The sequence below is a fragment of the Pyrgilauda ruficollis genome, unplaced genomic scaffold, assembly GCF_017590135.1.
Source record: "Pyrgilauda ruficollis isolate IOZ18807 unplaced genomic scaffold, ASM1759013v1 scaffold35, whole genome shotgun sequence".
NCBI lineage: Eukaryota > Metazoa > Chordata > Aves > Passeriformes > Passeridae > Pyrgilauda > Pyrgilauda ruficollis.
Window position 1 is genome coordinate 7,340,111 of NW_024524934.1, and position 12,883 is coordinate 7,352,993.

A 12,883-nucleotide genomic window follows, 5' to 3' on the forward strand; every position below is an offset into this window, starting at 1 on the left:
ATGGCAGCAAGGAAAGCATCAGCATTTCTGATAAAAACAGTGTCACTGTCACATTCACATCTGCAGAACTGAAACTTCAAGAACTACTTGAGAGGATGCAGCCTGCCCCAAGGAGCAAACAAGGAAGAAGAGATTAGACTGATGTCTATCCAGGTTCATCCACCACACCCTGCTGATTACTTGAAAATAGAACTGTCAAGAGCTAACTTCTAACTTTCACCATGCAGAAGTCAGACATCTCCCTCCTTCAGCATCCAGCAATTCTGACAGTAAAGAGGAGTCCAGTCATGGAGCTGCAAAGCTAAGAGAGACAAAACATCTACTAAATTTATTCAAAGATTCAAGTTACTGTTCCATTGAAAGGGACCTGAGGAGAACACTTCAATGCTTATCTTCAAACACACTTCATCCTTTCAATGGACACACAAGTTGTCTCCCGTTAGATTGTTTCACAGTCAATTAAAAAAGGTTCTCATTCATGACATTTAATGTAATAAACAGCAAAATTTCAGTGTTAAAATATGGATTACAGCCATGCACCAAAACATGCCATGGACTTTGCTACAATGTTATAAACACCTCAAACAATAAACATTCTAAGGACTTGGAAGCTCTTGACAAGGAAGCTACATAGCAAGCTACCCAGTGTTCAATGGTCTGTTTACAATAACTGATTTTCCTTTTTGTTTTCAACTTGGATCTCAACCAGAACACCCATGAAGACTAGTACCACCCCAGAGAATGCCGGTTTTTCAGGAGGATGAAAAGAAGGTTTTTTTTGGTTTTTTTTTTTTTTTTTTTTTGCAGGGGGGTAATGCAGGAGAGATTGTTGGCTGGTTTGATTTTCTCCAACAAGTATTTTAAGGAGTTTCTTCTTGTTGTTGGACAAGCATTTCTTCAGCTCTCCTTTGCTTTTCATTGTCCTGGTTCCCAAGTATCCTTTGCCTATATATTCCACTACATCAGCAGCAAATCCATTAAAAAGCCTTCTCTTGGGTTACCTTATGTGTCAGTTTCTCTGCAGACACTGAAGCAGCAATTCTCAAGGGCACTCCTACCAAAAATGCAGGTACAAGGATTAGTTTTACACTGGAAGAATTATTTAAAAACTATTAAAAACTATTAAAAACTATTAAAAAATTCCTTCTTTTTAAATGTCATGGGCACTATGAAAAGTACTTGCCTTCCAGAGAGTTTGTTTCAGAATAGCATATTTGCTGTGGACCCAGATAGAAGCTCCAGAACAGTAAAACATGAGTGCTGGGATGATGGTCCATTTTTAAAACAAAATTTCCAGAACCATAGGTTTATCTCAATGTAATAAAACAGCAAAGCGCAGGAGGTCTGCAAATACATTTTGCTCTTACTCCCTTACATAACTGCACAGATCTCTTTAAAGAGAACATATTCAAACTCCACTACTTGTTGCTGAGCATTCAGAGGATACATAAGTAATGTATTAATGTCTTCAGCTACACACAGTGAATAAATGAACGTTTCTCTGTTTTACCAAATGGCCAGTTTCTATTTCAGTCTGATTTTGCTGGATAAAATTATCTGAAAATGTATTTGAAATCTAAAAGAAATTGAGAAGTATCTCAAAATAAAGAATGACAATGCAGTATGACAGGAAGGAAAAAATACCAAAACTCATCAAAATGTTTAGGACTTGCATCATTCAGGGAGGTGGCACTACTGAGCCAAAACAAGTCTGGAGCACTGCAGACGCACTGCGTATCTAAAACTCACATTGATAGATGCTGACAAAGAAACTTCCCAAAGCAGAACAGGATGCTGCTCATTCAGGGCCACAAGGCAGCTTTGCCAGTAGAGAACTTCCACCAGCTCTGTGCCTCCACTGGAATGCTCTGTTGATTTATCTTTTGCAAAAGCTTGTCAACTGTAAAACAAGCCTGTACTTTTGGATCACAAAGTAAAACTGAATTTAAAGTAAATATTCAACAAGAATAAGAACTCTGAAGTTTTAAAAATTACATTGCAATCAGTGCCAGTAAGCATACAAGTCAACTTATTTGGCAGATAAATTGCCCATTTTACCTCACATGATCCTTTTTGCTTCAACTCTGAAAGAATCAAGTTGATGAAAGGCCACCTCAGCTACACTGGACATGATTTTAATAACAGAGTCAGACAGAAAGTGGAAACCACATGAGAAGAAGGATCAAATCCTCCAGTTTTTTATCTAAAAACTGCTGTTCCTTACCATCGTGTAAGAACTATTAAGCAAAACAGACTGTTCCACATACTAGTATTTAACATTAGAAAAATTATTGCAGTAGTTCAAGAGATAGATTCAGAATTTTGAGGCCTGACACTAGAAGAAAATTTAATCTTGGCTAGAGGCTTTTGTACACTATTTAATTGGGTTGACATTTGTGTATAAAAAGAGTCTGTGGAATAAACTGAAACATAAGCTCAATAAATAAAATATGATGTGTATCTTTTTCATTGTATTTGTAAGCCTAAAATATTCTCTAATACAAAGAAAATTCAGAAAAAAACAATATTCAAGTGTTGATATTTTCAGCAATGTGTTTGTAAAACAAAGCATCAAGTTACTTCATAGAAAGTTTACAGTTCACAATGCACCCTGGCACTTTTTGAAACATATGGAGCAGTATCTCCCTAAGTACATGCAGAGATAAGCACGCCATTCCAGCCACAGCAGCTGCTTTGATTCATGTTTATGAAATGCTTAAAATTCTTGGAATATACATACACACTGCAAAAAGAAGATGCAGTGACACCATGAATCTCCAGTCACTACTAGCCCGCTGTCTGTGCTGTTACTGAACATGAAGAGGCAGCAGCACAGGCTTGGTGGAGACCAGTTTTTAAGAAACAGCTGAGTACAGAATCTGCTGCTAGTGCAAAATGAGCCTCTCAGCACCCATCTGCAGCATCATCATTAACCATGCTAGTCACCATGCACTAACACCAGCACCCAGAAATGTTTCAGGCACACCTTTCTGCTGCTGTGCTGACTGATGCACCTCAAAATAAGCCCTGTATGAAAATAAGCACCAAAATATATTCATGGTTTAATTTGTCCAAACAGTAGTTGTGGTATAAATTTCTGTCCTGAGTTATAACACCTAAATAACAAATAAAGTCACTATAGGATGATAAGCTGCCAGGGACTTCATGAGAGGCTGTGACTACAAATTTCCCAAAGTGATCCAAGTGAAATGAGACAAAACACTCAAATTACCTCCTACTGAAAAAGTTCCACCTTACAAGCCACTAGCTTCACATTACCCAAAGATGATGTAAGAGTATTTCCATAGGATGTCTCTATTTAGGACGCAACAAAATGCCAAATTAAGGGTGTGGCTGGTAACTACAAAATATACTAGTTAAGGAAATGGTTACGAATTTATAGACATTTTGATGGCTGATGGTTGGGTATTTAAACTATTAATTTTATATTAGAAGGCAACTATCAAAAAAAAAGGCCAGAATTACAGATGATAACACCAACCAAGCACAACATTATAAGAAAGCCACTTACTCCCTTTTCACCCAAAATGAGAAATTACATAAAGGAACACTTTCCTCCGGCATTGAGAACAGCTTGTGTAACTCCTGCTCCTCATCAACATGGATATCTTGAGCTGAAGTCATTGATTTTCAACTCCAGTCAGCAATGCATTTTTCTGGTTGACCTTCATTTCTAAGCTAACTTACTGAGCTCCTCTATCACTCCCCAGCAAACACCCGTCTCAAGCTTCACACAGAAGAATCACAAAGGCACACACAATCACCCCAAGCCCCATCCAACCTCAGACTCTAATTTCATATCAACATACAAAGTCAGGTACCGTCTAAACAAACATATGGGCCTTGTACTGCCTCTTCTAACACACAGAGCAAAATTACTTCCAGGCAAGGACACAACTGTTTTAGTTAACTTGGTGCTTTGGGTCACAAGTTAATTCAAGAGTTGAGTCCTGTGGTGCACATCATTGCACAGCAGGGACCTTTTTGTTGTGGGCTGCACTCACTGTCTCCAGCCAACACTTTACACTCTCTTAAAGAGCCTTCTTCAGTCTGCCATCAGTAACAGAAATTCTCCCAAAATATCAAACAACCAGAGAAATTACTCAGTTAAGCAAGAGCATCTGCACAAGCAGTTGGCATCTCGCTAGAGCAGGCAGTAATTGTTTCCATTAATAGATTCAAACCATGCCCAGGGCAGGCCAAATAAGCAAAAGCACTGCAGTACTTTCTCATCATTAAGGACAGTCTGTCCATGCAGGAGACACCAGCACCGCAGCCAGAGGCAGCCACCACTACTCAGTCTGCACCAGAGTAACGCAGGAGTTTAAATCTGGTAAAGTCTCAAACACAATAGCAGCAAGTGCATTTGTCAATTTAAAGATTTAGCTCTAATCTTACTACTAGAAGTACCAGCATGTTGAATGCCTGAACAGCAGCTGCCTGCCTGCACATGCTGCCCTGCAGGCCGGATCAGACTGAGAAGGGATTCGCTTTGTCCCTGACACTTTGTGCCAAGATTCACACCCCAGCTCTGCTCGGCACACAGACCTGCACAGAAGGGCAGCTGGTGTGCACTGCTCTCCCTGAGCTCAGGTTCTGCAGCACCAGCACTTCTTAAGCACTTCCCAAAGTATCTTGAATCTTACCCACATCTGGGTTACAACATATTTACAAGCATCATTTAACTCCAAGTTTTTTAACTATTAAAGTACAGTGAATTAGAAATCTGGAGTCTTACCACATGCACATTTAATAAACCTACTAGATGCACAACAGAGCAGAGAATCTTGTTTTCAAAACAAGACAACTGTCTCTGTTTACATTAAGGGGGTAAGGAGGTGAAAATAAAACTTTTCCTTTAGTCCTGACATCCCCCCCAAAAAGGACAAAAATCCCCCTCCATTTTAAGAGAGCTGCAATATTTTAAAATTCATATTCCATTTCAATAGACAACATATTCAAGGTGTAGTGACTATTAATCCAGAGCTCAAAAACACCCCTGGCTGCAGAAATAAACATATGCATGTATAGCTGTACCTTCTAAACACAGAAGTTAAGTATGTCTATAGGCCTACTGATCTCTTTACACATATTTTTTTCCCACAACATAGGGACTTCTAACATAGCAAAAGAGAAAAATTGGACAGGTTTGAAGCTGCACCTCATCCAACTATGTTCTACTCAGAAATATTTGAATGTAACATTCAGTAGTCCAAAAGCACAGAACAGCTATGAAGCAACGACTGCCTAAACATGGTCATTCTAAGAACAGTGTTCCTTCTCCTCAAACGCGCTATCTATTTTTATTTTGAAATTTTGCCAGCTAAGTACTACAGGCTGCTTACCCATGATCCCAACAGCTTTCAACAGTAGTTTCCTCTAGGAATCACACTTAAAGAGCAAATCACAAGGTCCTATCAGCAGTCTGGATTTTATAAACATAGTACAATAATGGATGTTGCATTTACTCACAGTTCAGGTCACCTCATGAAGCACCAGGAGCTGTACCACACAGTATTTTGGACTACAAGTTTGTGTCTCATTGTGTTCCAAATTACTTGGAATTTTAGAACAGCAGTTTCAAGGAACTGCATCTAGTGTTGCATCTGAGGCATGAATAGATTAAAGCAATGCAAAAATAAAATTTTCCAACCACACATAATTCACATTCTCCTCTGCCAAGGTTCAAAGCTAACAGTTCACATCCTGAACACTGATGTTTAACAGGAAAGTTACACAGGTCAAAGTCAGATTACTTTTACAATTTCCTGCAAAGATAAAAGTTGCTGTCTTCTACTATTTTATGATCCATGTCAGGTGATAATTTGAAGTTCATACATCAAAGATGTGATGTGGTCAGTCATTCCTTCAGATACAGAACTAATTAGCAGCTGTCCTAGTTCAGCTTCCAGACGTTTCAGTTTGAAAAAGTTACCATTATCATGAAGGTCTCCAACAGCACTCTTCTCTCGCCTCCAATGCTACTCAAAGCAAGATATTAAAAACCATGAAGTACTGTAACCACTAAGGGAAGGACTGTGTACTAAAGACCATCCAAAATCATGTTTTCTCCAAAGCAGAAGGTGCAACAGCTGTTTTCTGGAAACAAGAGTTTTAGGACAAGCTGCCTAGGGATGAAATCTGTGTTTCAGATATTAATCTTTGAAAGTATTATGACCTACAAAAACTAGATAGACACACACACATCTGTTCCCAGCTATTTATTTTATTAAAGAGCTTAAACCTATGAAAAAAACAAGAAAGTCCCCAGGTATTCTGGAATCTTCAGTCATTTAGTACTATAGGAAGAGCGTTTTTTTAAGTAGAATTGGGCTTTGGTGATACTTGTCTTATCAAAATGAGAATGGAAGAGGGCAGAACAAACAAGTCATAGCATGGTGGGTTTTTTTTAAGAGTTAAGACAGGCAAGAAAGATACTTTCAGGAAAAAAGTGAGATTTTGAGTTCAGCTCTACAGTCTGAGGACACCTTTCTTATTTTCTGCTCTGAGATTTCTATTAAGGCAAAGTTTGCAACAAGTTGCTGTGCTCTAATGGAATGAATTGCCCAATAAACGAATTTGTGTTTCAGTTAAAACTACAGCTGAAATAGCATTTCAGTTCTACTGTCTCCATGGTTTCTTGTTTATTTCTGTCAAGATAAATATTTTGCTTACTAAAGGAAAAATTATGTCATGGAGAACTGTTATCAGAGAGCTAAAATAAAACTTTACAGATCTTATGTGTTAGAAAGTGTAACTGAAAGAAATGAAGGAAAGATGGAAAGCACATTTTAACAATCAGAAAAGAGGAGGAACCAATCCAGCAAGACCTCATTTGTCCTACGGAAAAATAACATCTGTAATGTAAAGTCAGATCTTTAGTAGATATAGAGATGTGAAATCTCCATTGTAAAAAACTACTCAATCATTTTGCAGGATTGTCCGTGACTCTATAATTATATCATAGCTACATTTTAATATGGCACCTTGTTGCCAACAACCAAATACAAACATTTATAGCAGGACAGCAGGATGTATTCAATTGGCTTTGAAACATAATACCCATTTCTAAAAGACTATAAGTTAGAATAGGGTTTTTTCTGTGAAGAGAGTACTTTGAGAAAGGAAATTCAGGCTGCTAGGTAAAGACAGGAGAAAAATCAGAATGTTCCTAGAAACTTTCTTCTTGGGAAGAAATAGAAATCTATATTGGTTTGGGAAGGAAATGCCTGAGAGACACGAGAGGTAACTAAAAGAACACACAAGCACACTTCAGCACATATAAAAGAAACTACTCCTACCAGTAAAAGCAAAACATGGGTTAAAGGTATGAAGTCCAACAACGAACTTCCAAAAACTTTGCCAGCACCAGAGATTATACCTGATAGCAGTTAATGAAAACCATTCCTTTTTGAACTCTGCCTCCTATTATTTCAGTTGATAAAGATTTTCCTGTGCCTTTCAGACTTGGACTGTTCAGTTTTACTATGTTCTGGTTTTCCTCCTTCATTAGTTTAGAACACTGGAAGTCATGTGCCTGTGGGCAACAGCAGGCCTGCTGCTTCTAAAAAGACAGAATACTCGCATTCAATAACAATTACTATTTTGTAGCTGTGTTTGTTACGGTGTGAGTGCTGTGTGGTCTAGCAGTTAGAAGACGCGGTCAGAATCCTGTTCTAATTTATGGTTACAACTTTACCTCTAATACAATAATGAAAGTGGGACAAACAACAGCATTGTCTGGGATTTTAGGCCTTTTACATCAGCTGTAAAACTAGCATTACTTGCCCATCTAAAATCCTTCAGAACTATCCTTAATAATGCCTAAAGACTAATTAAAATAATGCAACTGAATTTAGATTTAATTCAAAAACTCCGTACAGCATAGACAAAGCTAGTAAAATCTGATCTTCCTAACCTTGGATGTTCTTCCAAGAGCAAATTTTATAACTTTATAGTTATTAAAGAGTTACCTAATTTTACTTTAGAAAATTCTGTCAGTACCTCTTAAATTATATCTGAGAGAACAAAGCAAATAAAGAGCATGGTCCTGAATTCTACTCCCTACACCCTATAGTCTCTTGGCTTCAGCTGAATTAAAAAAAAAGCAGCCCTGGAAACCGAATTTGCTTTAGAAGACTACTTATTCTTATTCCAAAATGCAGCACAAACTCGTACTTCCATTCAACTAGAAAAGGGAAATTTCCATATAAAAAGATAAAACTCAAAAAGGGAAAGGTAAGACTAAACAGAATATTAAAATAATGCATAGGACAGAGAAAGACCAATTAATCACCCTAACAAATTAAATCATTTTTGCAATGACATGGTTGCTCTGAAAGAAAAATCCAGTTAAGCTATATAAAAACAAGCTACACAAAGAAAACCAAAAATCCGTTTGACATCTCTAACCCTGCCAAGGCATCAATCCAAGTACAAGCAGCAACTACTCAGCAATTCAGAGCCAGTTTATACAGACATTCTATGGTGGGTACACACAGAAGAACAGAATCCATTTCTCATCATGAGAAATTAAACTGTTTATACTGAGTAAAAAATATAAACCAGCAGTTTAGCACTGAAGGAAAGGTAAAGGATGTTCATGAGGTGCTAGAAAGCCCATTAGGCATCTTGACAGATTACACGCACCGTCTGCCATTAAGCAGACACCCAAACTATCTGTTTGCACTAATGAGAGTTACTTCTGATCAGTATTTCTGACTGCTCTTTCCAATAACACATCTGGCAGTTGTTTCAAACACACAAGTTAGCAGCCAGCCAAATTCCAGCCTCACACTGTGCTGCAAGCAGGACAGCTATCCCTTGCCAGCACAGCTGCCGACGGTGAGGTCGCACACAAGCGTCACAGCTCTTGACGTAGAAACAGAAGCCAGTTCCCACCAAGAGAATTTATATTTTTTATAGATATTAAAGCCTGCTAAACACAAGACACACAAGCTCTCAAAAGACAGTCATTGCACATTCTCACTGAATACCTGCAGGCCAATGTGCACAACAAGCAAAATTCCCACATTACCAACTACCTGGCTCTTAGTCTCTCAAGTCTATTGAAATAGTGATTTCTAAATCTTAATTTTGTTTTTGCTTTATAAACTCTATGTATATTTTATATTTCATACTTGTCAGTTCCACTCACTTTGAGGAGTTTATTATTCTTATTATAGCAGTGTTGTGATGGAAGATAAATACACACTTCAATAAGCTCCTGTTTATTGAAAAAAACCAAAACAAACCCATACATTCTATAACAAAATAGTTTTTAAAAACCCTCAAGATTTCCATTTCACAGATGAGCTGCTAAGACCCAGAGAAGCAATAAAACTTATAGAAGATCACACAAAGATCTTTGAAAGAAGCAGGAAACAAGCACAGATCTTTCAAGATGCAGGCCAGCACTTTAGCCACAACAATGGTTCTGAAGACAATGCAAGTTGGATCTAAAATAAACTGGTGTGATTACTGCCATATTCTAGTACATGGGTTAATGTGAGAAGCACCTTCACACCTTGGACATGTAAGAATACAAAAGGTCCCAGCCTTTTCTGCTGGAAAGCTACAAAAGCATGACACTGTCTTCGCCAAAAAAACCCCAATATTCTCACACTACATTTTCTTCATAACTATTATGAACTGAGTCAAAATTATTTTTTAAAAAGTGGTAGGAAGGTGCTAGGTTGAAAATTTCCATACACATTCAAATGATTTCTCACTCCTTGGCATTAAATGCATTTAACAGGTCAATTGAACTTGAGCAGTCAACAGGTAACCGAGCAGATAAGAATACAAGGTAACTGAACACACCAGCATACAACATAACTATTCCCCTTGCACCTCCCTGTCTTTCCCCACACTCCCTCAAAGGAAAGAAATCTTTTCCTGTTCTGATCTATTTTTACAGTCTAGTGCATTGGTATTTTGGATTTTTTCCAAGGGTATTCTTTACTGGGGCATCACAACTAAATGCCAGATTTCAAAATTATTTTAGCATATTCTCATAGGCTACTTCACAGAACAACACTGAATTAATAAAGGATCTAGCAATTACAGCCTTTTCAAATGCAAATAGGTTAAAACCTAGTAAACAAAGTTACATTAAAAAAAATCCATCAGTAGCATAAAAATCAGATTCTGCTTTTTGTTCCCCCACAGGTTACACCAAGTTGTTAACAGCCTACACACAAGGGAAATTTCTGAAAACAGCACACACAGTCTAAGTCCTTACCTACTCAACAGTTTATTTTTTGAGCAGTCAATCAAGAATCAACTTCTAACCCGGGAGACTAACAGGGATCTTCGGTCTCCACACTGGGTACCTCCGACTCCCCCAGGAAGCCAGGTAAAGAAACTACCCTTACACCCTATGGATGGAAGCCCAGCGCAGCAGCCCCGGTCAGTGCTTGCCTGTCCTGCCCACCGCAGCCCCGAAAAGCACCGAGCGACACCCTGGGGACCCGGCCACTGCCCTGACAAAGCCAAGCGAGGCGTCTGCGAGGGCGAGGCAGAGGAGCCGGGACTGGGCTTCCATTCGGGGCACGGCGACTCGGGGTTTTACCTTTCTCCTTGCTTGGCGTTGGAAGGCGGCGGGTGAAGCACAGTCTGGTTCCCTTCCATCTCCACGATGCACTTGGTATTCAGGTCCAGCTCTGCAAGGCGACACGGCGGGGGGCTGTAGCCAGGGCGAGCGAGCGCACCCCCCTTCTCGCGGCACGCCGGTGCAGCTCGGCCCCCGCCGGCTCCCCGGGAGCGAGGGGCTGGGGCGGCGGGTGGGGGGGCTCCCCCGGGCAGAACGCGGGGGGACGCCGCGCTCCGGTGCCGCCCCCGCCCCGAGATGCCCCCAGACCCCGGTTACCTCTCTTGTTCATGGGCCGGACCCTGACGGCAACTTTCACCTTGGTGTCCGACATCTTCCCCGCTCCCGGGAGCGGCGGGCGGGCGGCCCCGCTCAGCGCCGGCGGCGGCAGCGACACGGCGGAGCGCCAGCGTCCATGCCGGGCCGGGCGCGAGGGCGGAGGGCCGGGGCAGGCGGGGAAGGCGACAGAGGGAGGGAGCGAGGGAGGGAGGGAGGGAAGGAGCGGAGAGGAGGAGGAGGGTCCGGCGCCGCGGTGGGCGGTGGTGGCGCAGCCCCAGCCGCCTCCTTGCTCAGCCGCGGGCCGCGCCGGCGCTGGCTGCCGACGGGCTCGCTTGCAGAACCGCCGCCGCCTCCCTGCCAATCCCCACCGCCATCTTCCGCCTCCTCCTCCGCCCGCCGCGCCGCCGGGAGTGCGGGCGCCCAGGCAGGAGGCGAGAGGGCGGGGAAAGGCGATGGTGCCGGAGAGAGACGGAAACACCCGAGCGCCTTCGGAGCGGGGGCGTGGGGAGACTCCTTCTCCCCGCGTCCTTATCCTTGGCCAGCCGCTGCTTCCCAGGGAGCACGCGCGGAGGGGTGCGCGTTGCGCGGGAAGGCGGCGCCGGCGGGAGCGGGGATGCCGCGGGAGCGGGATGCGCCCGCGGGCCCTGACCGACAGCCGCCGTCCTGCCTTGTGCAGGTGTACGCCGCCACCGCAGAGACACCGGCTTGCCCGACTGTACATCAAGTTTCCTTGGGGCAAGGAAAGGAACAGCCACAATCTGCCATGGAAAAAAATGTTATAGCGTCAGGGGATGATTTTTTGACAAAATATGCACACCCCAGGATGACCTGGGTGTAACGTGCATGTAGGCCTGGAAGCAGTGCAGCACCTCGAGGTGATGGAGCAAGGAGCCCTGCCCCTGCTCCCGCCTGCATGTCACCTCCTTGGCTATGAAGGGCTACCTGCGAAGCGCAGGGGCCACTCGCGCTGTCCTGCTGTTCCAGGCAGCGACAGGCCACCACTGACGAGTGCCGGCCCAAACACTGCAGGACAGGGTAGTGGCCAGTTCAGTACTGGGGGAAAGCGTTACAAGCAATGGTGTTTTATCCAGCAACACAGAGCTCCGAGGATGGCTGAGCTTCCAGTGAGTAAGCCAAGAAAGATTTCAGTTAAAAATGCAATAGGGTTATTTTCAAAGTGTCTTGTTAAAACCTTTTCTCCCCAGAAGTGTTTCCTTAGCTTCAGTAAAATATCTTCCAAAGAATCAATCCTTATATTGATGCAGCTAACTGGCAAGAATCCCAGTGCAAAACAGCAATGTCTGTAATGTTTTCTTTACAGAAGACAGGCTCAAACTCAAATGGGATTATTCTGTCTACTCTGGGGCTAAACCACTGCTGGGAGAATGGGCTAAACAACCAGTGATGAATAGATAGCTGCACTGAGAAAGAGCAGACCTTTCAAACAGAGGTGGAAACAATGGATGGAGGCTTAGAAGATCAACCCCTTCCCAGCTGCCAGCACACCAACCAGAAGGGCCCAGCAAAGTGATTGAGAGGACTGTTTCTGGAGGTGGCCTGGCTGTCCTGCACGGTCACAACTCGCAGGAATGCTGAAAGGAAACGAGACACACATTTAGCACAGCAGAAGAGAAAGGTTACCAAATAGAGACGGGCATCTGGAGACTGGCAGCAGGAGTAGCTGGTGCACATGGACTTCTTGCCTGTAGAAGCAGGCATAAGGAATGAAGTTCATTATGAAATGCATCATAAGCATGTGGCCCAACGAGTAAAGAAAAGGAGTGATGTTGACATGAGACATCCTATTTGCTGCTGTAGACTGTAAGAACCCAGATCAAAGTAAGCGCTGGCTCAAGACAAGGCATGAGGTCTGAAATGGCTGTGCAAAAAGGGAGTTGTTCTGTGAAATTTGGACACTGCTGGGAAAGAGAAGACAGCCAACAGATGGAAGGGAAAATACTCCCTTCCGTCTCAATTTTCCACCTCTTAGTG

General features: G+C 42.3%; 1 protein-coding gene across 5 annotated transcripts in view; it reads right to left on the minus strand.

Annotated features, from left to right (window-relative positions):
* The window catches only part of KIF13A (kinesin family member 13A), a 103,747-nt gene extending 92,723 nt beyond the window's left edge, over positions 1 to 11,024 (minus strand). For all 5 annotated transcript variants that reach the window (XM_041475316.1, XM_041475315.1, XM_041475317.1 and 2 more), the window contains exons 1-2: positions 10,892 to 11,024; positions 10,595 to 10,685 (exon numbers count right to left, since the gene is read on the minus strand). In XM_041475316.1, the coding sequence (XP_041331250.1) occupies positions 10,595 to 10,685; positions 10,892 to 10,946 (146 nt within the window). In that variant the 5' untranslated portion in view covers positions 10,947 to 11,024. The remainder of the gene's footprint in view (positions 1 to 10,594; positions 10,686 to 10,891) is intronic.
* Between the last annotated feature and the right edge of the window lie 1,859 nt (positions 11,025 to 12,883).